The following is a 26,028-nucleotide window of genomic DNA, read 5'->3' as shown; positions in this document are numbered from 1 at the left end:
AGTTGCCTTTAGCTTTACGTAGTCGCCTTGCAGGACAGTCCATTTTGATAGCTGTCTCCAGTCACGTGCGGGCCTACCTATCAAACCCAAAAATAAGTACTGAAATTTTGTTTGTAAAAACGAGATTTTATTCTCTACATCTCGATCCCAGTGCGCCTGCACCTTTCGTCTGAGTCAAATCAAAAGCCAAGTGCAATCACTATATGATGGTAAAAATATCCATTAAACCTTATACCCGTAGGTTTGGAACGGAGATTACCCATTTAATCGGGTAATTGGGTCGGGTAGAGAGCAAGAAATTCCACCTTGAGGCAATTACGGGTAACACGGACCCCCCTCGCCCCTGCCCCGTTTAATTTTTTTTTGAAGAATTCAATACTTTAAGTTTTATTTAATTCCCATTCTTTTTAAAATACATTTTTTTCAACCACACATTTTTAATAAAATAATATTACATGTAAATTCAAAAAATTTCCTTATTTTTGAATCACACATTTTCTATCACTTCCTAAAATGCATTATTAAAAAATAATGGAACTCAAACATGCCATAAATAGAAAAACTTTACAAAATTTCATTAATTCTAACAGAATATGACAATTAAGATTATCAAAAAAATATGATAAACAATTAAAAACGTTAATTTACCAACTATATTTGAATAATTTAACTTTTAAAAATAAATTTATTAAAAAATTTAATAACTATATTATTGACTTACTTAAATGAACAAAGACATTAAAATGAATTATCAAAAACTTTTTTAATTAAAAAAATAAGGGGTATGTAAACTGGCCTCATCGCACCCCGCTCAACTCGCTCCCGACCCACCTTAAACGGGTAACGAGATGGAAAAATGGCAAAATGCCTACCCTCACCCCGTCTCATTGTCATTCGTACACTAGAGTTCTTTTATGAACCATGCTACATAAATATAATTGTTGACATACGGGATGATCGAACACTCACACCTTGAGAGTTGGGCATTATTTTATTCACGCGGGGTTCACGATCATCAAAATTTGGGCACTTCAGCATTTTCCTTCTTTAATAGTTTCTTAACGTGGTCCGAACCGCAGGATATCCTGGTCAACTTGCGTGTCAGCTCTGGTTTGCTTAGATTTGTTTATGACGACTCAGTCAACGCTTTAACAAATAATGTCAATCCGAGCCGGAACTTTCATTTTACCGTGAAATCTTCGGCTAGTTTTTTAAGAGATAAAGTCGCCTGAAGTGTAGGACCCAACCCCAACTGTTCTCTTTCCTTTTCTTGCAAATTGTGCTTCTCTTTTCCCAATTCAGCCAGCCTTCATTGCAAGATTGCCAACCCACAAAATTAATTATTTTATTTTATTTTTTTAACCCTTATAATAATTTATTCTCAACGAAGAAACTGTAGAAGAATGCTAGTGATTATGTATTTAGACCCAGTTTGGTACCATTTTTTTGAAAATGTATTTTTCTCTCTTTTCTTTTTAATCACATATTCTTTATTAATATAATATTACAAGTAAATAAAAAAAATTTCTTATTTTTCAATCACACATTTTTCATCAATTTACTATTCAAAAATATATTTTTACATAAAAACATCTTCTAAACACCTCTTAGTCAAATATAATTTTTTATTAGTAGAAAGTCGAAATGCGGATTATTGATAAAAGTAAAAGAGTTTGGTATCAGTTGAACAATCTTAAGGTGACTGATAGCTAACAAATAATTGAAATGAAAAAACAAAAAGAAGTGACTCTCTCCTCTCTTTCTCATTTTTTCACTGTCCAGTCTTTTGCAGTTAACAGACAGTACTAGACTACTAGTATTCACTCTGTTTCCTTTTCTTAGCAGAAAAAACAAACAAATCCCACATTCCAGAAATTCTATGTCCTCTGTCCACTCTCCCTCCCCATTCTCATCAAAATATCTCTCCAATTTTCATGTAATTATTTCATCAAGATTCAATCTTTCTTCATCAAGGTTTTGTTTTGAAACAATGGATCATATTGGAGAACAAATCTTGATCTTTTTATCGGTATGTTCACTCATTTTCTCTTCATCAGCTGCAAATCCTACTACTCCACTCAACTGTACAGACACCACAAGGCTGTGCACTTCTTTTATAGCTTTCAAGCCCACGGCGGAGCAGACTCTTCAAGTGATCCAAAGCATGTTTGATGTATTGCCACAGGACATAACAATTGAAGGCAATGGAAGGAACTATATTTTCATTAAAAAGAATTGTTCTTGTTCTTCAGATTTGAACAAGTACTTAACCAGTACTACTTTTACTGTAAGAGAAAACAATGGTTCTGTGTATGATATGGTGATGAGGGCTTATGATGGGTTGGCCTATTTTTCGTCGAATGTTACGCGGGAGGCAAGAAAGGGTGCTGTAGTGTCTTTGAAGCTTATGTGTGGGTGTTCAAGTGGACTGTGGAATTATTTGATGAGTTATGTGATGAGAGATGGGGATAGTATAGAGTCCTTAGCCAGTAGATTTGGGGTTAGTATGGATAGAATTGAGACTGTTAATGGGATTACTAATCCTGATAATGTCACTATTGGGGCACTCTACTACATACCATTGAATTCAGGTATGATTTTGGCAGTTCAATTTTTTGTTTTTATTTTTTAAATTTAATTATGATGATCTTTTGCTTATTATAGGATTATGGGCTTAATCATTTGATATTGGATTTTTCTCTATGATGATTTTTGGTACTGAATTTGCCTTTTGTTGGTTGATTAGGCTTGGGATAGTGATAGTGGGACTGCCGTTTGGGTTTAGAGTTTGGTTAAGTAGTTTACGTTGTTTAATTGTTGGCACAAATGGAAACGATCAATTGGAGCAAGTATTCGTGACATTTTCTCTTTTGAAATCGAACAATACAATTTTGTGAGAAGTACAATTGAATTTTGTTGCCCGAATTGTGTCCTTTCGGTTCCCAATCAAATAGAAAGAATCACCTCTGTTACAAATATATGCAGGCTAATATATGGTTGTTTATCAATGAACCTGCTATTGTCCTGATCAACGGTGTAATAATATGTTATTTGGAACCGACCACTTGAGAGTACATGATACCAAAATTGTATATCTTTATAGTAAAAATCCTTCAATTTTACTAGGCACTCTGCACTGTAATCTATAGACATGACTTAAGATTTGAACGAGGCTTTGATGTATTTTTGTTTTTGGTTTATCTATTATGCTTCAGTTCCTGGTGAGCCTTATCCCTTAGAGAACGATACCTCTCCAGCTCCTGTTCCAGCTCCCTCCATTGATAACTTTGTTGGTATGTAACTTTTACACATGGACATTCCTTTAGATTCATAGCAATTGCTTTGCCTAGTGGATACAATTTGTTTAGAGGAATAAATTCTCCGTGAATGTCATGCTAACTCTTTTTTTAAGCTGTACATATTAAAGTAAGAAATGATTTAAAATGACATGTTGTAATATTTATTTCTTGTCTTTTCAGTAAGTCACAAGCCTCACTTACATTATTGGTGGATCATTGGAAGTTTGGTTGTTGGTCTGACTCTGATCGTCATAGTTGTACTTGTTTTTATTTTGAGATCATCGGGCTGTTTTGGTGGACCCCCGAGAAGCCAAATCAAAGAATCTGATGAGAATTTTTTTCCTAAGTTTCGTATTCTACGAAACACTAGTTTCTGCTGTGCTTCAGGAAGGTACATTTGTTGCAAGTCCGGCGAATTGAAGCAGCAAAATGGAGAATCTAGCAACCGTCAGATGAACATTCCTTCAGGTTCAAACTTCAATTTTATGAGCATTTCGTTTTACATTCTGTATAACGTGAAGATTAACATCATTTTAAGTTGCAGACCTGAGATTTTGATTTGTTTCTCTTGTTTGCTGCAGTTATTGGGACTGACGTCTTTGATGTAGAGAAACCTGTGGTTTTTGCTTACGACGAAATTCTGTCTTCAACAGATGATTTTTCCGATTCAAATCTTTTGGGCAATGGAAAGTATGGTTCAGTGTATTATAGCCTGCTCCGCGACCAGGTTTACAACTCTCGAGTTTGTTTCTACAGATTTGTTGTGTGCCTCAATGTTATTCTGAACAGTGTAAAATTTCAGGAAGTTGTGATCAAGAGAATGACGGCTACAAAAACTAAAGAGTTTATTGCAGAGATGAAAGTTCTGTGCAAAGTTCATCACACAAATTTGGTAATACTGATCAGCATTTCACATTCACTCTAATTCCTATGTTTTTAACTACGGTGGCGGATTTCATTTAAATTGAATATTGACTTTATATGGTTTAATTTTGTCAAAGGTAGAACTGATTGGATATGCTGCCAGTGATGATGAACTCTTTCTTATATACGAGTATGCTCAAAAGGGTTCGCTTAGAAACCATTTGCTCGATCCTCAAAACAAAGGTGAGATCCACTTATATGCCTCGCTAGATGACAGTTAACTGCTTGATTTTTATTGTCTCAAATCCAAGTTCTCACTCGAAACAGTTCTTTGAGATATTTCCCCAATTCTGTTGACAATTCTTGATTTATATCTCTTTTAGGTAAATAAAAGAGGTTCTAGGTTTTAGGTACTGGGGTTTTGGTCAGATTGTGTGTTACTAATCTTAGTGTTTAAATAGGTCATACATCACTCTCTTGGATCATGAGGGTTCAGATAGCACTTGATGCCGCTAGAGGGCTGGAGTACATACATGAGCACACCAAACCCCATTATGTGCATCGTGATATCAAATCAAGCAATATTTTACTCGATGCCAGTTTTAGAGCAAAGGTTTTTCTTCATATTTATGCTCTTTTTGCATGTTTGGTATATGAAATTGGACGGTATACCAAACAAGATTTTGACTTCATTTTCTTCGTTAATACTATCTAGTACTATCAATCCTTCCTAAAAATGTGGCATTCGTGTTCAATTACTGCATCTGATTGATTTGACTTCCATAGATTTCAGATTTTGGTTTGACAAAACTAGTTTCAAGAACCAACGATGGAGAAGCTTCAGTTACAAAAGTTGTTGGAACGTATGGGTATCTAGCTCCAGAGTAAGTAAAAATATCAATGATTCGGCTCGAGCTAGTTTGTTTCGGGTTTTTTCTTATTGCTTTCACTCTCTGGTTTCTTTAGATACCTGAGGGATGGCCTGGCTACAAATAAGAGTGATGTGTATGCATTTGGCGTTGTGCTCTTCGAAATAATATCTGGAAAGGAGGCCATGATAAAAAGTACTGAACGTCGTTCATTGGCATCCATTGTAAGTCCTATCATCCCATAAAAAGATAGTTTCTCCAAATAAAATTGGTTTCATCTGATAGTTAAAATCAATTGAGGGTAAGCGTTCTCCTAATGCTGGCTAAGTTTCAGATGGTGGCTGCTCTGAGGAACTCGCCCGACTCTATGAGTATGTCAAGCTTGAATGATCACATTGATCCTAATTTGATGGATTTGTATCCCCATGACTGTCTTTATAAGGTAAAATACACAGCATTCTTGCTTTTATTGGATCAATCTTGATGTTCTTCGGATTGATGTGTATTGTTGTGTGTATAGATGGCTATGTTGGCGAAGCAATGTGTAGATGATGATCCCATTTTACGACCAGACATGAAGCAAGTGGTGATCTCGCTTTCACAGATCCTATTATCATCCATCGAGTGGGAAGCAACTCTTGCTGGGAACAGCCAAGTCTTCAGCGGCCTAGTTCAAGGAAGATAGGTGACTAAGGCCTCGTTTAGAGTTGCTTTTAGATTCCCGATTTCCACTTTGCTCGGTTGACCCGTATCGAGAGCTTTCAATTTTACCATTTCTTCCTATGCTTACTTTTTATAGATATAGTGGTGTGTATAGCTAGCATCAAGAATGGTTAACCATGGTGATTCAGTGGGAATTTATACATCCTTCTTGTTGTTCATTTCTACATTGCTACTCTTTCACAGCTTTCTCTGCATAATAGTTTTGGATGTAATAGAATGGGTTCAATCGACAACGAGCACTAAACATACATTAGGTTTCTAGTCGCTAAACTAGTTTCAAAAGGTTACTCAATGCTCGCCCATCTTTCAAATAATTACCATTCACCAACCGTTAAGAAAATAGAACGGTTCCAATTGTCGATAGATAATCTCACATGGTAAACGGTTTCACGTGGCAAATTGATGACATGAAATCAGTCCATGTCAATAAAATCGCACCCAAGAAAATGTGACTTTCCATTCATTTTACAAAGACCTGTGTTCTAAGATGGAAGAAAAATCACGTTTTGCTTTGTGATTTGGCTGATTTCGATAAATTTCACGCTGTCGAATTATCACATTGGATTCCGATTTGTCACGTGAGCTCTTTTTGTTAATAGTTTGAACTGTTTTCTTATGGATGGTGGATGGATAATTAATTGAAAGATGTGTGATTATTGAATAACATTTAAAATTGGTGAGTAGAAAAGTTGGTGAAAGTTTAGAGGCCATTAATTGATTAAATCCTAATAGAAATTGCAAGCACTGAAGTTGCACTTCTATTGCAACTTGTGAGGCATTGAAGCTATAAGTTGGCTTACCATTGCCACAATGTTTGTTTGGCCACACAACCCCTCAACTTGGCATCTTAATTTTACCTTTGAACTACATTATCTAAAAATTTAAATCGTCATGTTGATATTAAGCTAATCAATTTAAAAAGTGTCTTCAATACACCTCATGAGCACATACATATATACAAAATTTTGATAGTAAGTGACGAAGAAACTCTAACTCATAATTTATCCATTGTAATCTCATGTCAACCCAAAATTATATTGGATTGTAATTTCACTGATCAAAGAGTTTGATTTTAAATTTTCTTTAACACAAATTTATCTTGCACTTGTCACGAGTAGGGCTGTTAATGATCAGATATGGAGCGAATCTGTCCAAATTCGATCCGATCCGTTAAGAAAAATTATCCGATCCGATTTGATTCGATAATCCAACGAATATTTGATTGTTAAATCCATATACTATTTGCTATGTTATTGGGGATCTGATCCGAATTTTTTTCCACCAATTTTTTCCAAAAAAAAAATATTTTAACTATCTTGATGGGCTCACCTAATATACTAGAAGGCCCAAATCAATTTTTTATCCAAGTGATGCTCCTTTAGTTTGTTTTAAAGAAGATTTCTCTTGGAATGTTTTAATAATCTTTCAATGTGGGATACTACATTTTTAAAGGGTACTTCTCTTCTAATGTTTTAGTGGTCTTTCAATGTGAGATACTACTCAATTGTCAATTTTAAGTGTTTACTAGTTTATTTTAATTATTTTCACTAAAAATCATGGCCTTAACAAAATTAAAATAAAAAACAATATCAATTTTAACAAAGTAAATTATTTTTGAACATATTAATTATTAGTTTTTGATGTTATAAAACAAATTACTATAGTTATTTTTATCTTATTTTAATTAATAAAAAATTAGACCTCTTTGAATATTTCAAGTAAAAATATTATACTATTATCTAATATTATTTATTATTTGAAAATTATGCGTAAAGCATAATATAAGTTTCAAAATGGAAAAAATTATGTTTAATAAATTATGATATAATATATAAAACATATGATATTATTATAATAAATCGAATCGGATCGACATATACCCATATTTGCTCCATTTAGTTAACGGATTATCGAATTCGGATCTTAATCGAATTATCGGATTGAAACCTTAAATCCATCTCCCATTAATTTCATCGGATTCGGATCAAAATCCAATCTATTGACAGCCCTAGTCACGAGCCCTCGAGATAAGATATTACTTCTTGTGATTCTACTGATTCCAATTATGAGAAATCAATGAACCAAACAATAATAAGATGAATTTATGAAAATTAAATTTACTCCCATTTTACCTCGAAGTCGCTTCTTTGATTGCATCATCAAAAAGTTTAATGTTCAGGGTGGTGAAATACTTATTAATTTAAATTGTGTCTTCAAATATACCTCTCATGGGGACATCAAAAGTCCTCGACATGCCTCTCACAAGCACATCAAATATATATAATCCCGAAAACGCTAGTATAATACATTTGAAATTACATTCCATGTGTCTATACGAGTGTTATCGAAACTGCACTTGATCGGACTGGCCCATTCAACAGGAAAAAATTGGAACCCATCGGGTTATAGGTCAATAATAGAGAAATTAAAAATCGTTACAACATATTCAAAAAACTCTCTATTTCTAAAGAGTATGTTCTATTATTTGAAAAACATCTATAAATTTAGAGAGTTAAAATTTTGAAAAAATTTTGAAATTTTTTTGAAAAACTCTTCATATTTAACATTTAATTTTACTACTCCTAAAAATATTTATTATTTCTTTCTATCATTTATATTAACTGGCTTTTCTTTAATTTATTTTGTTATATTTCTACATAAAAAATTGAAACACTTTAAATGCATTTAGTTATAGAGAGTGAGTTATGGAAAGCCAAACTCACTCTCAAAATTAAAATTTTAATTTAAAGAGTCTGATTTTAAAGATTGACTTTTTATTTATCATATTTAAAGAGTCTCTTGAAGATACTCTTAAAATAATGAGATGGTTCAAACTCAAAACCCGCTAGTTTGTAAGTTGAAACTGCATAGTACAAGTTTTCTACTAAATAGGATATGCCTCTATCACACTGTATCATATGCCACTTAAAAGCTGTATTTAGATACAAAGACTCAGCGAAGTATAGCTAGAAAACTTCTACTTGCAAAGCGAAGCCAAGACGCGTCTAGGAGAAGCGAATGGCCTTCGAGAGTGAAGAACAGCCAAATTATCGATCAACAAAACATCACCTTTCTGCCATGGTATGGCAACACTTTCATCATCTAGGGTTCTTAGACAGTCGTAGATGACATGAGATGGTAATGGTTTTCCATTCCCAAACGTGACTGCCTTGACCGGATCATTTCGTGCATCTTCCCAGCCTGTATAAGCAGCAACCATGCTGTTGAACCAAATCTTGCGCTGCCTCGTTTTGTCGAATTTGATAGCCGGGATAGGGCCCATAATGGTTTTCACTCCGTCTTCTGTCCATTCCAGCTTCATGTTTAACTTAGCAGCCCTGATAAAAGTCAAATTAATCTTCAATTATTTGACTGTTTCCAAGTAAAACATGTTGAGAATTTAATGTCTGTTTGGCAAGGCTTTTGGAAAGCCAAAATCTACTTGGGAAAGTGCTTTGCCGTGTTAGAAGAGCTTTTAGAAGAAGCTGTCACAATATAGCTTTCTCATGAAACTCTTCTAAAAAAGCAAAAGCCAGCCAAACAGGCCCTTAGTCACCTATAGCTGTCCGAATCCGTTTCTAAAGTTAGCGAACAGACACACTCTTCGTGCACAGGATAATGTAATCAAGAAAATGAGAAAAACTAGATCGAAATGTTTAGTGCATGTCTTTTGCTGAAGTAACACGAAAATTCCAACAGGTTTTACCATCGGAAAGGCTTTTACTGAAACTAAGCTGAACACTGCAAAAGTACAAGTCACAAAAATTGAACAATTTCTAAGAAGACAAATAGATGAAGATTACAAACCTTTCCTCGGCCACACTCTTTTCTTTAGTCAAAAATGTCGATTTCCACCCACGACCAATGGGAGATGAAGGATCGTCGTCTTCTCCCAGAACTCGTGTATATATTAATCCATGCTCTTCCAAGTTTTGAACAAAGTCTGGGTACTTCTCTTTCATCCTCTCATATACAACATGACTTAGAACAATAGGAGTTTCTCCCCCGTTTAAAGGCTCCACTTCACAAAAGAAAAACAGTTTGGAAGGATATTCGGGAACCTGTTGCAGAGTCATCACCAATGCACGAATTTTACCAACTAATTTCCCAATGAATTCAGTGGCTATAGATAATAGACGGCTTCAAACAAACTACTTCTATAACTAATATATATCGTGAAATTTATCTAAACATCTTTGGAACATAATTAATATTAGTCTGTGTGTGTCTATAACCCATGCCTAAAATCAAAACTTATGACCGAATATCTATACCTTCAATTTAACAACTCATAGCTAGCATGTAGGAATCCACCATGAAACTCGGAGCAAACAGCAAAGCGAAATAAATTCTATCAAATAGTGTTGGGAAAATTGGGTGATTTGTGCGTAAATTAACATATCAACTAAAAAATATAAATAACATAATTCAATAATTGTATGAACACAACAATATTATAACAATTTAAACATTATAATTCAACAATAAGAAGAGGGTTAAAATGTAAGTTTTAGGGAGTCACATCAATGACGCTATTCTAAAGTCGTGTTGTCTCCCTTTCGTGCGTGTACTTTCGACGTTACACTACTCCAAGATAAAACTCATGTGGTTCACAGCCGGTTCTCCTTCTATGGACACGATCATAGGGAGATAAGTGAACGAGCTTCTTATCGAATTGCCAAAATAGTATATTGTAAAAGTGTAGAGAGTATAATACTTCAAGTTATTATATTCTAGTTCTCAAGCTTTCTTTTAATATTATTTTTTTTTTCATCTCAATGAAAATCATTCCCCTTTCACAAGGATAAATTAATTTTAACCCCCCACATATATGAGAATTAAGTTATTTTACATGTATGTTACACTATGGGTATAAATAAATTTAACCCCCACACTTACGAGAATTAAGCAATTTAACATATATGTTATACTATAATAATATTAATTTAATTTTGCATTAAATTGATATTAAAATTGAAACAACAAATTTAAAAGTATTAATTTGAAAATTTAAAACTTAAATTATTTATTTTCCAACGCATTTACAACCACTACCAATCAATGAACAAACAGCGGGAGGAGCCTTTAATTGGGAAAAAAAATTGTGATATTTTATGAATACTGCAGATAAGTTTACAGATGTTGATTAAGTGCAGCCAAATTCTCAAAATTTTATACATTAATTGTGAAAATTCAACTACATACTACGTAAGAATTCAAGAATTATGAGATTATGGAGTAACCCCACTAGCATACGCATAGGCAGAACGAAGAAACAGCATCAAATCACAAGCAAGATTATAATTTCTCGGCCGTAATCCCAATTACAAGAGCAATATTAAGCAAAACAGACCTGAGCCATCTCGTGATGAAAAGGGATTTTCTGATCGGGCGGGGACTCATTGGCAGTGAAGACCCGGCCAACGACGTTAGTCCTAGGAGCAGCACCGCCCACATACGGCAGTTCCTCGTACCCAAACGCTTCAACAACGTCGTTGAAGCCAACAGCAGTGGATACAGAAAAACCCCTGAAAAGAATAGCCCCGTGTTGATGCAGAACAGAATCCAGCCATGACTTCTGATCTTTAATGGCGTCAGTTAAACTGTGAAATTCTACTGAATTTCTTGCGTTGGGAGATAATATTTTGGGGAAAACAAGCCCTTTGAAGATTTTTTGCTGCGGAATTTTGATTTCTGTAAAGAAATTTTGAGCCATTTTTATTTGATTAAGATTTGTTACACTTATCTTCTTCTTCTTATATTACAGTGTTTCGTTGGATTATTTATTGGGATTATCTGACAAAGCAAAATGTTCAATCACTTTGATTTTTCTTCATTATGCCTGGGTACGTCTTGATTTGTTATAACTTGGACGCCTTTTCGTCCTCAGCTCCCTACGAACGGATGGCTCCTTGCCAAGTATTAATTAATTATTATGGATTAATATATATATACTTACAAACTTTGATAAAATGGGTTACACACACTCATAAAAAATGCGGACCCCACATGAATTCAAAAATGCCGACTGTGTGGTCCCCACCCCTATTATGAGTGTAAGTAAAACTTTTTGTACAAAAGTGTAAGTACATGTAGCATGATCCAATTATTATTACACACTTTAAGGACTCAATGATAGGTTCATGTCAATTAAGTAATATTATAAACAATTAAGAATTTTTTTTTCTTACACAATGTGTACAAACTCTCATACCGATATGGGTTTCACGTGAATAAATAATGTTAAAAAATTAACCCCCTTTCCTCCCCCACCCTCCTATGTGAGGTGTTGGTAAAAGTTCTATAAACCCTTAATCTGTACACCAATCATCACCCTGTTATAAACAATTGAATTTTCATACTTATCAACCCGAACCGGCTTACTAATGGGATACCCTAGTACGTTACAAAATTTTGCTTTAGCCAATGATGAGTACAAAAAATTTTCTCGAGGACATGACTATTGTGATATCAACCATGATTGGATTCATCTCTCGTATCTTATTAGATTCACTTTTGATCCCCTATTTTATAATCCAATCTTCACTCAATTAATCTACTTTAATATGATAATATCCAAAAATAGGAATTCAAAAAACCCCCAAACTATTGAAAGGGATAGGCTTGTATTGAAATCTTTAGTTTGGATTACTTTAGCCTTTCTCTTGGAACTGATTGCCTCTTTCTTGAATTATTATGGACATCACGACATTTCCCCCCGACTGGGATGTGCTCGGAAACCGAGCATTCTCCTTGGAATCCTCAATTTATTTTTTTTTCAATTTCGGGTTGACGATATAAAAAATCGGCCAGATCTTCTATTATTGCAATAGCTTTTTTCTCACACCCGTTTGTTCTATTACAATGAAAAGAACAGTCCTCAGAAATTGACCTAAAAAAAATCGAAAAGAACAAAATATTGTTGCACATAAAACATCGAATCGCCCTGAAAAATGGAAGAAGGAAAAAAAATTCAGAACAAAGAAAACAGAAAATAACTCAACAAATTCGAGTGTTACAAAAAATCTAGGTCGAAATTAACAATTCCCAGACAATTTTCATCCAAAAATTTAACAAGAATCTAAAGTTGTAAAATAACCATCGAGTGTATAACAAAGTTATTGAAAAAAAGGCCCTCCGAGACATAACCCAGTAGTACAAAGGATATGATTGAAATTATCTCACACCTTACTGCCAACCGCAGTGTAGAAATTCAATCCCTGAGACATGGAATTGAACTCTTTGTAGGCGCAGTGTAGAGACATTTCTTATTCCCCGACCTGCTGGGACACATCTAGCGATTTACCTCCCTCACAAAGCTTTAGGGACGAGACCGTGACGGCCCTCAAGGTTGGGATTCAAACCATTTTTATTTTTTTTTAAGCTATTGAAAAAAAGAAAATATCAGATAACCCTATCGTTACTTTCATTTTTGACGAAACACTACTAAAAGTGCAATATGAGAAGGATTCAATTTCCCCATTTCTACTACACGAGAAGAAAGTCACAGAAGAATCGAGAAGAGAGCTGGGAAAAGCCCCAAAACACACTGCAAGAGAAAGAAATTTCAGTTTTAGGAATCCCGTCATTTGCAATACGACATTTGAACCAAACCAGAATATGTTGAGAGATCCTGATCAATTCTGTGCACTCCGGCACCTACCAAAATTCTAAAATAAGACCCACCACCACTACTGAACAACGAGGAGCGGGTGGCTAAAGACTTTCGACACTGAATTTTTTGGGTATAGCCATACAAGACTTAGAGTGCTTTTAGGTGAACAAGATTTGCGTAGTCTCTATCGGAAATATGTGATCTGTCACGTCATACAAGAAGGCCATGTCTGTTTCATAAGCTAGAGCAAGTCGATAAAATCTACTCGACCAAATAACTAAATACCTTTCAAAGCTGTGACTCGTCTTCGTTTTCGGGCACTCCAATGTCTAACAACATCTCATCCAGACCAGATGATGTAAATGCCAAGAGATTAAATTTTTCAGAATAAAATCAAGTATTTTTATCATATCAAGAGCAACTTCTTATGATCTTATCCCATGTATATCACATAAATATGTTACCAACCTGACGGGAAGAGAACGGAAGCCCAAATAAGACAGAGAGGAGACATAAGATGAGAACATAGAAGATGAAAATCTATGTAATTGCAAGCATAACCATTAAATACCGTCTAAATCGAAAATTAGATTCTCGTTTCATGAATTTCTAAAATATCAAAACTATATATCAAATTATAGTTAATCAAAAACTCCAAGAAACTCTAAATCAACTTTCATTTTAATCAGTTTCTCCAAGAATGGACTTTTTAGTTTGAAATCGACCATTCTCATCATTAGAACACTGGACCTGCATACATTCAACACAACAAACATCATTTTTTTTTTCTTTTTCTAAACACAATTTCAGCTATTTTCAAGAACATCTTAACCTCAACCGTCATATTATCAATATCCTGTAATGCTATTGCTATTGCTATTGCTACATTAAAATCAACTACAAAACATTTTACATGTAGCGCACCACAAACATAAACTCTTAAGAGTTTTCATATTGAATCAAAGCTCAGGATTGGAAGTTCATTTTGTGACAAGAGTCAAGACTCCAAGGAAAATTAACATTATATCCACACAATGCCTGAATAACCACACTGCCAATACTTATACATGGATAAAAAAATAAGCAAGAATTATATCATAATATCCCACATCTCAACCTTGGTAAATAAAGATAACCAAACAAACAATACTTAGATACTGAGTAATACTGCATCTCAACATTGAAGAATATCATGAATGTCGCTTTCGAAATTCACTCCATAATTCTTAACAAGAAAACATATTAATTAAAACAAAACCCTGCCCTCAAAAACCAAACTCTGGTTCTATCTTTAGACCAATCCAAGAATGCAAACAGGGAGTGTATCACAAATACTAACAAATCAGTCACCCTTTCTCCTGAATGAGCAGCCTTCTGTAAGCCGGGCACGACCACCAGTTGGCTGACACAGCACGGTCTGGCAATTCCCACACACCACCACCGTTTGCGAGTGGCTGAACACGGTGGTTCTGCAAATAGACACACAAATACATATAAAAAACAATTATCTCTGCCTAGAAGAATAAAAACTGGACTTGATTTAGAAAACATAAAACACTTACATATTAAAGCAACCTTGACACTTGACATCCTACAATAAAAAAAACAAATAAATAAAAGAAACAGGGCGTAAAAAGAGAGAGAATAGCTTAAAAAATGAAAATTAATTAGAGAGGTAAGCATACCATGAAGAATGAGTTGGGAGACTGAACGAGACGCTTGAGCTTATGCTTTCTCTTCTCAAGCTCAGCCGGTGGATTCAGCAAATCAACATCGTTTGGAAGAACCTTTAACCACAAATTAATTTATAGTTAATTATACACAGAATCGAAACAAATTTTGTTAAAGTAATCACATCTCCATGTAACCCCACCATCTTGGAATTGATGAGAATGGAGCAGATGCAGAAAGTCCTGTACAGGAGATCGATCGAGCGCCGAAGCAAGGGTGTAATTGAGGAGCCCTAGGGTTTTTCACTTTTATACGTGATATAGCTAATTGCTGTAAGCCGTTAGATTTTAATGAGTCAAATCTCAGCCTTCCATTTAGATGTGACGAGATTTCCAGGGCATGAATTCCTTTTAGTCGATTCACCGACTTAGCTTCACACCTTCAAACTTCTTAGGAAAATTACACAAAATCCTACCATTAAACATTCAAATTCAAACATAAGGTATAAGGGGAGTGTATTTAATTGAGACTTTTAAAAACTTTTAGAGATTTAAAAAATTTGGGTGTATTCAATTGAAACTTTTAGAGACTCTCTAAAAGTTTGGGTGTATTCAATAGAGACTTTAATAGACTTTTAAAAAGTCTCCAGAAGTTACGGGGTATTCAATTGAAACTTTTTAGAAGTCTCTACAAGTTTTGAGGTATTCAATTTAGAGGGACTTTCAAGAAATTTAAAATTTTTTAGACTTTCAGAGACTTTTTAATAGAAAATATAAATAGGATTTTTCTCCCAAAATCTCTCATCCATAGAGAGATTTCTAAAAAGAGTTTGCTATTCTTATTTCTCTCTAAGTTTTTCCTCTATCTCTTCCAATTAGGTATTTCTTTGAATCTTTGCTATGAGTTTTCTTCAAATCAGGTTATGGTAAATTTTCACTAATTGATCTCTATCTCTCCCTCTAATTTCAAAGATTCATTTTTAAGTGAATGTTGTGAATTCTCATAAATATTTCTCGATATCTCACATTTAACACTATGAAAAGCATATTTCCTTTAAAAAAAAAAAATCCTCAAAAGTCTTTAGTAAAAGTCTCCACAAATCCAGGAAAAACTTTTACTAATTCCTACCAAATCCATAAAAATTACTTAAAATTTCACAAAGTCCACAAAAGTCACCCACTTAAAAAAGTCTCCAAATGTCTTTAAAAATTTCAATTGAATACACCCCCCTAAAACTTTTTTTTTTTTTTTTAACAAAATCAGGTGAAAAACTAGGCCCCCGATTGGTCCCCATTAATTTTCATTCTATTACATTTCAATTTTTTCTCTCCTATTCAAACTTCTTAGGAAAATTACACAAAATCCTACCATTAAACTTTCAAATTCAAACATAAGGTATAAAACTTTTTTTTTTTTAACAAAATCAGGTGAAAAACTAAGCCCCCGATTGGTCCCCATCAATTTTCATTCTATTACATTTCAATTTTTTCTCTCCTATTTTCAACTACACAATCATCTATAAAATAATATTATACGTAAATCAAAAAAATTTCCTTCTTTTTCAACCACTCATTTAAAAAAAAAATATTATTCCACCAATTTTCATTACCACAAATGGGAGCCAAACGGGGGCTAAATTTATAATAATTTTAAAATTAAATTAATTGTTGTTGGATTTTATGCGTAATATTAAAGAGATGAAAAAGAAAATCAACACAAGAATTTACGTGGTTGGACGGTGTGCTTACGTCCACGATAGCGAAATGAAGATATCTTTATTCAGTAGTGAAAAATAGAGTTACAACATATTATTTATACTAACCCTGACTTGGACCCATATAAGACTTTAAGACCCGTACAGGGAAATACCCCTGTACCGTACCCCCAACCCATTCAACATCCCTAACAACCAGACGGTGAATTAAACTCACACAAGGCCGATGCCGTCACTCCGCTCCACGTCGGCATCGGCCCATTTGATCCAAGATCTATGTTTCACTCTATATGAGCTATGCACAATACCCCTTAGGAGAAAAAAAACATAACTTGGAAAAACCACACCATCTAGGACCAATGGGTTGGGACACATCCTCTCTAACACCTAGAGAAGTTAATCAAGTTCAAGCAGTGCTTGAACCAATCCATTATGATTGGCTTTGTCATCATGTCTGTTGCATTTTCTGAAATATGCATTTTCTCTAACGATAGCTCTCCTGAAGTAACCAACTCTCTTATCTTGTGAAATCTCACATCAATGTGCTTGGTTCTTTCATGATAAATCTGATTTTTCGCTAGGAAGATGGCGCTCTGACTATCACAGTACAGCTTCATTCCATCTTGCTTGATCCCAAGTTCCCTGACAAGCCCTTTCAACCATAATAATTCCTTGGCTGCCTCAGTTGACGCCATGTACTCTGCTTCAATTGTAGATAATGCCACTAGTGACTGCACCATTGATCGCCAACATATGGGCCCACCTGCGAGTGTGAAAACATAACATGTATGGGACCTTCTGTCATCCAAGTCCCCTGCATAATCTGCATCTACATATCCTTGAACTGAAATATCACCATGTTGTGTCTCAAACATGATCCCGCACTCCATTGTACCTTTCAAGTACTTGAAAATCCACTTTACAACTCTCTAATGCTCTCTACCATGATTAGCCATATACTTACTAACCACACTGACTGCACGTGCTAAATCTGGTCTGGTATGCACCATTGCATACATCAAACATCCAACTGCGCTGGCATAAGGTACCTTTGACATCTCTACAACTTTTTCTTCATTCTTTGGGCACTGATTTTTAGACAATCTGAAGTTATTTGCCAGTAGCGTAGCAACTGGTTTTGCATCTGACATGTTAAACCTCTCTAACATTTTCTTCAAATATTTTTTCTAAAATATCCATAATTTTTTGGCTTTCTTATCTCTGTTGATCTCCATGCCAAGAATTTTCTTAGCCGGTCCCAAGTCTTTCATATCAAATTTACTGCTCAACAAAGATTTCAATTTGTTTACCTCATCCATGTTCTTAGCAGCAATTAGCATGTCGTCCACATACAACATCAAGAAAATATATGAGTTATTCTCAAGAACTCTGTAATAAACACAACAATCATACTCATAACGACTGTAGCCAATTTGAATCATATGAGAATCGAACTTCTTGTACCATTGCCGTGGAGACTGCTTAAGCCCGTATAAAGACTTCTTCAGTTTACACACAAGATTCTCTATTCCTGGTTCGAAAAACCCTTCTGACTGCTCCATGAAAATTTGTTCCTCCAAATCACTATGAAGGAAAGCCGTCTTCACATCTAGCTGCTCTAACTCCAAATCAAAATTAGCCACCATTGTCAAAACAATCCTGATGGAGGTGTGTCTGACGACCAGGGAGAAAATATCATCATAATCTACTCCCTTTCTCTGTGAGTATCCCTTTGTTACTAATCGAGTCTTGTATCTTTCTCCTTCATTTTTTGACATTGATTCTTTCTTTCTATACACCCACTTACACCATGTCTGTTTCTTCCCCTCTGGAAGCTTTACCAAATCCCAAGTAATATTTTTATGCAGTGACTCAATTTCCTCCGTCATAGTCTCTATCCATTTACCTTTCTCCTGACTACCAATGGCATCCTGAAAAGTTATAGGATCGTTATTGCTGGTAATGAGTGCATAAGAAATCGAATCCTCGAATCCATACTTTGTTGGTGGCTTGGTAGTGCGACATGGTCTATATAAGGCAACACTATGATATTACTTCACCTCTGACCCAGAACTATCTGCTCCCTAAGCATTAATTTCTGTGTTAACGTTGTCTGGCTCTACTTGCACCACTTGGCTCTTACCTCTTCCCTCGTCTGAATTGAGCTTTTCTTTATCTGGAGAAGTTTTAAGCATGAATGCTTCATCAAATACTGCATCCCTACTTATCACCATCTTCCTTACTTCTGGATCCCAAAACTTGTATCCCTTTACACATTTTACATAGCCCAGAAAAATGCATTTTCTTGATTTCGGATTAAGTTCGAATCGCTGATCACTAGATACATGCACATAAGCCAGACAACCAAATACTCTCAATTCAGAATAATCAACTTCATTACCTGTCCAAACTTCCTCTGCAACTTTCCCATCTAGTGCTGCTCGTGGTGATCTGTTTATGACATAACATGCCATGTTCACTGCTTCCACCCAAAAACTCTTCGAGAGCCCTATATTCAACCTCAAATATCTTGTTTGTTCTGCAATTGTTTTGTTCATCCTTTTCACCACATCATTTTGCTGTGGTGTCTTGCAAACTGTATAGTGCCGCTGAATACTATGCTCCTTACAAAATTTCAGAAACTGTGAATCTGTATACTCTGTACCGTTGTCTGTCCTCAGATACTTAATTTTTCTGCCTGTCTGATTCTCTACTTCTACTTTCCATAATTTGAACTTGACAAAAGCTTCAGACTTGTGCTTCATGAAATATACCCAAACTTTTCTAGAGAAATCATCAATGAAAGTAATGAAATACTAAGATCCACCTTTGGACAACTAATTCATTGGTTCCCAAACATCTGAGTGTAAGTAATCAAGAATGCTCCCTATCTTGTGCTTTCCCATCTTAAACTGTACTCTGGACTGTTTTCCAAGCACACCGAACTTGCAGAAATCCAGCTTGCATGATTTTACCCCTTCAATAAATTCCTCTTGTGAAGCTCAACCATGCAACGTTCTCCTATATGCCCCATTCACTTATGCCATAGAAGAGTGTCATTTGACTCAGATTCTACTGTAGCAACTCCATCTACAACTGTATCCCCAAGTAGTTTGTAGATATTCCCTGCTAATTCTGACCTTGTATCACAATCATAGCCCCTTTCTTCACTGTTAGAGCCCCATACTCTGACTTATAAGAGTAACCATTTGTGTCTAAAGTGCCTAAAGAAATTAGATTCTTTTTCAACTCAAGTACATGCCTAACATTTTTCAAGGTCCTTACCACACCATCGAACATTTTAAATTTTATGGACCCCATTCTAATGACCTTATATGATGCATAGATCCAAAATTACCAGAACGGTATGAATGAAACCAATCCCGGTGAGGACACATGTGATATGAATAGGCTGAATCAAGTAACAGTCATTAATTTTTCAAAATTACCTGCAGAGATTGATAGCGTGTCTCCATCTCCAGAATCTGAGTCTCCTTCTGCAACACTAGCTAAGTTTAAGGACCCATCACCTTTTCTTTCATCACCCTGCTTCTTATTGGGACAGTCTCTCTTAAAGTGGCCCATCTGATGGCATTTGTAGCACTTGACGTTTTTTTTATTTTGATTCCTAGATTTTGATCTTGTGTTCCCTCTATAAGAACCACCCTGTTATTCTTTCTCCCACGATTCTGGTAGACCTTTACGATCAACCCTTCATCTTGTGAAGTTTCACCAGTACGCAGTTTTCGCTGGTTGTAGGCTAACAGGGCTGATGTGACTTCCTCCATTTCGAGAGTCTCTTTACCCCACGTCAACAGATGGTCGTACGAAGGAGGAAATGAGCACAACAAAATCATTGACTTGTCTTCATCATCAAACTTGATTTCAAGTCGCAATATATCACTGATGATTTGATTGAACACATCGGTGTGTTGAATCAGATCCGTACCCTCCAACATCTTCAGCCTGTACAGCCGCTGCTTCAGATGCAGCTTGTTCGTGAGAGACTTCGACATATAACGAATCTCCAATTTTTCTCAAACCTCCGTCGGAGACTCAACGTCCATGAGGTGATACATGATCTCATCCGCAAATAAAGCCGAATTGTACCAACTGTTCGAGCCTCGAGCTCTTCCCAATCGGCATCTAACGTACCCTCTGGTTTCTTCCCAGATAGTGCCTTCACCATCCCTTGTTGAGCTAACAAATCCTTCACCCTTTGCTGCCATAATTCGAAATTCCCAAATCCGTTAAACTTTATCACATCGAATTTTGCAATCGAAGAACTCGCCATCTGAACCTTGTTTTGATACCAGTTGTTGGATTTTATGCGCAATATTAAAGAGATGAAAAAGAAAATCAACACAAGAATTTACATGGTTCAGCGGTGTACCTATATCCACGAGAGCGAAGCGGAGATATCTTTATTCAGTAGTGAAAAATAGGGTTACAACATATTATTTATACAAACCCTAGCTTAATCCCATATAAAATTTAAGGCCCATATAGGAAATATCCATGTACCGTACCATTCAACGTCCCTAACAACCAGACTGTGAATTAAACCCGCACAAGGCCAATGCCGTCGCTCCGCTCCGCGTCGACATCGGCCCATTTGATCCAGAACATATGTTCCACTCTATATGAGCCACATGCACAAAAATTATATACCTAACCCATATATTACCTACCCACCACAATTTCAAACCCTAATCCCTTTCTTCTCTCTATCTCTATCCCTCTCCCTTATCTCGTTTCTCTCTCTCACCATCAACGGAGAACCACTACGTCACCAAGAGAGCTCTATCGATAGAAGAGCGTCGCAATGCTCACGGCCTTGCCGTCGTGTGCAGCGTCGCTCGCAGGTGGCATGGCTGTGTGCACGTCGATCCGCACAGCGGTGATGGCGCATCGTCACTTGTAAAAAGTTTCGATCGATGCTGTGTAGCAGGCATGTGTGCAACACAGTGTCGTGTAGCAGCGATGTGTGCAACAATGTATATAGAGATAGAGTTGCAGCAATGGAGTTGCTTGGATGTGTACACATCGCATAGTGCCGATCCGTAGCTGTTACAACTCCGGTCGCGATCAGATCCAGATCTATGTGTACAGGGAAGTGTGACTTGGTGATGGTAGAGGCATCGCGTTGGTATTGATAGTGATAGTGCCACACAGAGGTAGCTATGAGATTTGTGTTTATTTCATGGTAGTGCATAATTAATGGTGAATGACAGTGGTGTTGCATGGGGGTGGTGGTGACATTTTCAGATTGATCTGTGGTTGCCAGGAGCGCTGCTGATATGACAGTGAGGTAGTGATTCTATAGGTCGTGGTGGTGGCGCAGAGAGTAATGGTGTACGGTGATTTGAGGTGTGGTATATTAGTGACGGGGGCGTTGGTTGTAGTGGATTGGGTTTAGGGTGTGGCGCGACGATGGTGGTGGTTGTGGTAGTGGTGATGGAGTGGGGTAGGGGTATGGGTAGGGTAGGGGCACGATGGTGAAGTTGTTTGTGACCAATATTTGGATGATTATGACCAATAAGTTGACTAATTTGTAATCAATAAATCATATATGACCGATAAAATATGTGACAAATAAGTAATATGTGATCGGTATAATATGTAATTGATGAAAAATGTGACCAGTAAGTTGTGACTTGTAAGTACGTAATTGTGATATGTAGTTGTGACCAAAATTATTATTTTTATATAATTAATTTAAAGAATCCGAATTACAACATGATTTTTGAAAAGTTGAAAGAAATTTGTTAAAAATGAAATGGGTTAATAGTACAAAATGTTTATACGTTTGGCACTTGTTCAGGAAAAAGTCTTTATGTTTCATTTTTTTGCATTTTTGCCCTTATTTCAACGTATCGTTGTGAAAAACGTCCTTCCGTCCATCTGCTGTCTATTTCACAGTTAAATATACACCTGGCTCACTTTTAATTTCAAGCTTGAAAGATAAAATGGTCAGACACTCCAACAAACTCTTCTTCCCACGATAAATACGCACGTTAGTCTTCATACTCAGAACTCTTCACGTCCCCTACCGTCCATCCGACTTTAACCCTTTCACATGTCATCAGCAATTTCAAAACGAAGGGTGGGCAGTTCTCTGCACGCAGTCGAGACAAACTAAGAGAAGGCACGTCGGTCGCAGTGAAGCTGTTATTTTTTACGTTACTGTTCAAAATTTCAAACATTAATTGATCAACGCTTGGTTGTTATTTTTTTATGGGTGTTCTCATTTTTTTTCGCAAGGTTTTCTGTTGAAAGTGAAATGCCTCCTCTATTTATTAGAGGGCTCAACGATGTCACACCCACATACGGTATGAACATTGGTGGGGGTTGGTAATTGTTTTCTCTCCATTAATCTTAATTTTTATGTGTAGTTCAAGTTTGGAACTTGATTAAAATCGAAAATGGGAAATAGGAAGAGAACCAGATGTTTTGGGAGCAATTTTTAGGAGGGTTTTACGTATGAATTAGAGATTATCGGTATTGGTTGGAAGCTCAAATTTTCGTGGTTTTGGCTAGGTTTTAAGCATTTATGCTGTGTAGTCCATTCTTCTCCAAATTTGATCAGTGTGTATTTGTTCATTTCCATAGCATCTTTCACTCTCCATTCCCTCATCTCCATATTGTTTTGCATGCAGGTGCAAACTCAGGTTACTTCACTATTAAATTGCATTATAGAGGCCACTTCTATGATAAGCTAAACAATCTGTCATAGGAAAATGGATTTGCGGTGTTCTTCGACTTCGTCCATGCCAAAATGTTTACGAAAGGTAATTTAACGACGTTTTTAGATGCGATTGGCAATGACTCAATGTTGGAGTTTTACTACAGAAAACAAAAAATGAGTTTAGGGAAGGGGTTATTGGAGAGTGAGAAAGATATAAAGGAAATGCTTAGGGATAGATGTGACCGTCTAGTCGTGTAGATATATGTTGTCGCCCCATTGCAATTGCATGCATCGATCCCAAAAGATGATGCACAATGCGATGAACCACAAACTTTTAAAGGTTGCTATGTACCTTCTGTGGAAGAAACTGAAGGTGTGGAGCCTGAAATTGATTGGTCGAATCAGGTTTTTCACAACAATGCTAAAGAGTTGTGGTCACAGTACGAGGAAACCCTCCGATACCATTACGAAGAAGATCAAAATGTGGGTCATATGGGTGTTGAAGATGATGAAGTTAGGGTTGAAGCTGAGGTTGAAAATTTGGTAGAATTTGATTATGAGATGGAGGATCAGCCAGTATCTACTGCTGAAATTGAGCGTGAAAGGGTAAATTTTGATTTTGGATTAGGTATGGGAGATGAGCATTAAGTTAGGGATTCGGATACCGACCATGGAGACTCTGATGAGTTGCGAAGCATGGATAGTACAGATGAGGATGATACAACTTCAAGAAGAAGGGCTTCGACTGATGCTTTCAATTCAAGGACTGATAAGGGCGACCCAAAGTTCAGACAAAGTAACTTCAACACATTGTTTACCTCACTTGTAGCCCATTCTCTATGGATGACTAACATGATTGTATTTTCTTATCGTTAGGGTTGGTATTTGAGTCCAAATTTGTGTTGAAGGCTGCCATCACTTTATACTCAGTTATGAGCAACAGAGAGATTAAATACAAGAAGGACGATCCATCGAGATTGAGAGTCAAGTGCAAGAGAGAGTGTCTCTGGGTATTGTATGCTACCAATGAGCATTTCAAGACAACTTAGGTGATTAAAACATATGTGATCGGGCATACATGCCCGATGGTGTATAAGAATTTTCGAGTAACTTCCACGTATTTAGAAGATAGATATTTATCTGATTGGAGGTCCGAACCAATTATGTCGGTCAGCACATTCACGGAGAGGGTTAAAAGGGACGGTTTAGGTGATATATCACTCTGGCAAGTGTATAGAACTAAGGAGAAAGCACTGGAGAAGATTAGAGGGACTGTGGTGGACCATTACAAAATACTATGGGATTATTGTAAGGAGCGTTTCATTAGGGGTGTAAAAGGGTGATTGTCTGGATGGTTGCTTTATAAAGACGGAGTATGGTGGGCAGTTATTGTCTGCAATTGGAGTGAATGCAAACAATGGTATGTCAGTTGTTAAGGTGGAAAATGGAGACAATTGGCGGTGGTTTTTAGAGTTGTTGAAGGATGATTTGCATATACACAATGGCATGCACTAGACATTCATTTCAGATAAGCAGAAGGGTTGGTTAATGTGATTGAGTTGTTGTTTGAGAGTGCGGAGCACAGAACATGTGTTCGACATTTGTACAATAATTTCAGCATGACGTATAAGGGGCTGGCTATGAAGAATTGCCTTTGGGATGCGGCTAGAGCCACTATTGTGCCACGATGACTTTCACATATGTAAAAAATGTTGGACCTCGACCCGACTACGTGTGGATGGCTAGAACAAAAATCGACCTCTCATTGGAGCAAATCCCACTTTCTAGAGTGGACACAGTGTGACATGCTGCTGAACAATTTGTGTGAACCATTCAATAGCACAATTGTCACTACAAAAGAGAAGCCCATTCTAACTAAGCTTGAGGAGATTAGGGTACACTTGATGAAGAGAATTGTAGCTCGTAGGGAGGCAGCTGATAGATGGACATCAATAGTGGGCCCTAAAATCCAAAAAATTCTCGAAAAGAACTGTAAGCTGTCAAAGTTTGAATGGGCTGAATATGTAGGGAATGAGAAGTTCCAAGTTCGGCACAATGCAGGCATTATAGTACATTCTGTTGACCTCAGGGCAAGGACTTGTACATGTCGTGGGTGGCAGTTATCGAAAATTCCTTGTATCCATGTGATTGCCTCATTGGTATCAAGAGGCATTATTGTTGTTGATTATGTACATGCCATCTACAAAAAGGACTGTTATTTGATTACGTATACGCCTTCAATCTCTCCAATCACGGGACTAGACTCATGGCCTAGTCCAGGTCTCAACCCACTTAGACCACCTGCATACACAAAGAAGTTCGGGAGGCCAAAAAAGAATAGAAAAAAACAACCGAATGAGATGGAGTCTTCTAGTCAAGCAAAGAAATCTAGAATGTCTTCGCAAAATGAAACCCCTTTGGAGACAACTTCAGTAGGCATATCTGGTGTGAAAAAAAGAGCAGGCCAAACTAAGAGCTGTCAAAAATGTGGAGAATCAGGCACAACAGTAGGAGCTGCAAAGGGGGCACCATAAGGACAATCAGATCATTTTTTTGGTTTCTGTAGAATGTAGTTTGAGACTCTC

General features: G+C 36.3%; 3 protein-coding genes across 3 annotated transcripts; 1 reads left to right on the top strand and 2 right to left on the bottom strand.

The window, feature by feature from the left end:
- The first annotated feature begins 1,752 nt into the window (after window positions 1–1,752).
- LOC111377656 (lysM domain receptor-like kinase 3) lies at window positions 1,753–5,921 on the top strand. The gene is made up of 11 exons (XM_023000780.1): window positions 1,753–2,591; window positions 3,216–3,293; window positions 3,480–3,767; window positions 3,881–4,026; window positions 4,102–4,191; window positions 4,301–4,406; window positions 4,625–4,776; window positions 4,950–5,047; window positions 5,130–5,256; window positions 5,367–5,474; window positions 5,553–5,921. The coding sequence occupies exons 1-11, from the start codon at window positions 1,880–1,882 to the stop codon at window positions 5,715–5,717; spliced, it is 2,070 nt and encodes a 689-aa protein (XP_022856548.1). The 5' UTR covers window positions 1,753–1,879; the 3' UTR covers window positions 5,718–5,921.
- Window positions 5,922–8,570: 2,649 nt separating this feature from the next.
- Window positions 8,571–11,541, bottom strand: LOC111377655 (clavaminate synthase-like protein At3g21360). Its single transcript, XM_023000779.1, has 3 exons — window positions 11,109–11,541; window positions 9,563–9,816; window positions 8,571–9,093 (listed from the first exon to the last, which is right to left on the bottom strand). The coding sequence occupies exons 1-3, from the start codon at window positions 11,469–11,471 to the stop codon at window positions 8,733–8,735; spliced, it is 978 nt and encodes a 325-aa protein (XP_022856547.1). The 5' UTR covers window positions 11,472–11,541; the 3' UTR covers window positions 8,571–8,732.
- A 2,951-nt stretch (window positions 11,542–14,492) lies between these two features.
- LOC111377654 (40S ribosomal protein S27-2) lies at window positions 14,493–15,379 on the bottom strand. Its single transcript, XM_023000778.1, has 4 exons — window positions 15,244–15,379; window positions 15,056–15,157; window positions 14,933–14,961; window positions 14,493–14,839 (listed from the first exon to the last, which is right to left on the bottom strand). Exons 1-4 carry the CDS (start codon window positions 15,244–15,246, stop codon window positions 14,713–14,715), a joined length of 261 nt encoding a protein of 86 aa, XP_022856546.1. The 5' UTR covers window positions 15,247–15,379; the 3' UTR covers window positions 14,493–14,712.
- Between the last annotated feature and the right edge of the window lie 10,649 nt (window positions 15,380–26,028).

The sequence above is a fragment of the Olea europaea genome, unplaced genomic scaffold (assembly GCF_002742605.1).
Source record: "Olea europaea var. sylvestris unplaced genomic scaffold, O_europaea_v1 scaffold1701, whole genome shotgun sequence".
NCBI classification, from domain to species: Eukaryota; Viridiplantae; Streptophyta; class Magnoliopsida; order Lamiales; family Oleaceae; genus Olea; species Olea europaea.
Note: the sequence above shows the minus strand (reverse complement) of the source record. Positions and strands in the feature narration are given on the sequence as shown.

Bases quoted from the DNA above. Each gene is read 5' to 3' on its own strand.
- LOC111377656 (XM_023000780.1), top strand. From the start codon at position 1,880: ATGTCCTCTGTCCACTCTCCCTCCCCATTCTCATCAAAATATCTCTCC. The intron at 3,294-3,479 runs GTATGTAACTTT...TTGTCTTTTCAG, and splicing joins CTCCATTGATAACTTTGTTG to TAAGTCACAAGCCTCACTTA. The intron at 3,768-3,880 runs GTTCAAACTTCA...TGTTTGCTGCAG, and splicing joins TCAGATGAACATTCCTTCAG to TTATTGGGACTGACGTCTTT.
- LOC111377655 (XM_023000779.1), bottom strand. From the start codon at position 11,471: ATGGCTCAAAATTTCTTTACAGAAATCAAAATTCCGCAGCAAAAAATC. The intron at 9,817-11,108 runs GTCTGTTTTGCT...ACTCTGCAACAG, and splicing joins TTCATCACGAGATGGCTCAG to GTTCCCGAATATCCTTCCAA. The intron at 9,094-9,562 runs GTTTGTAATCTT...GACTTTTATCAG, and splicing joins AAGAGTGTGGCCGAGGAAAG to GGCTGCTAAGTTAAACATGA.
- LOC111377654 (XM_023000778.1), bottom strand. The intron at 14,962-15,055 runs GTATGCTTACCT...TTTTTATTGTAG, and splicing joins CTCCCAACTCATTCTTCATG to GATGTCAAGTGTCAAGGTTG. The intron at 14,840-14,932 runs GTAAGTGTTTTA...GTCTATTTGCAG, and splicing joins TGTCAAGGTTGCTTTAATAT to AACCACCGTGTTCAGCCACT.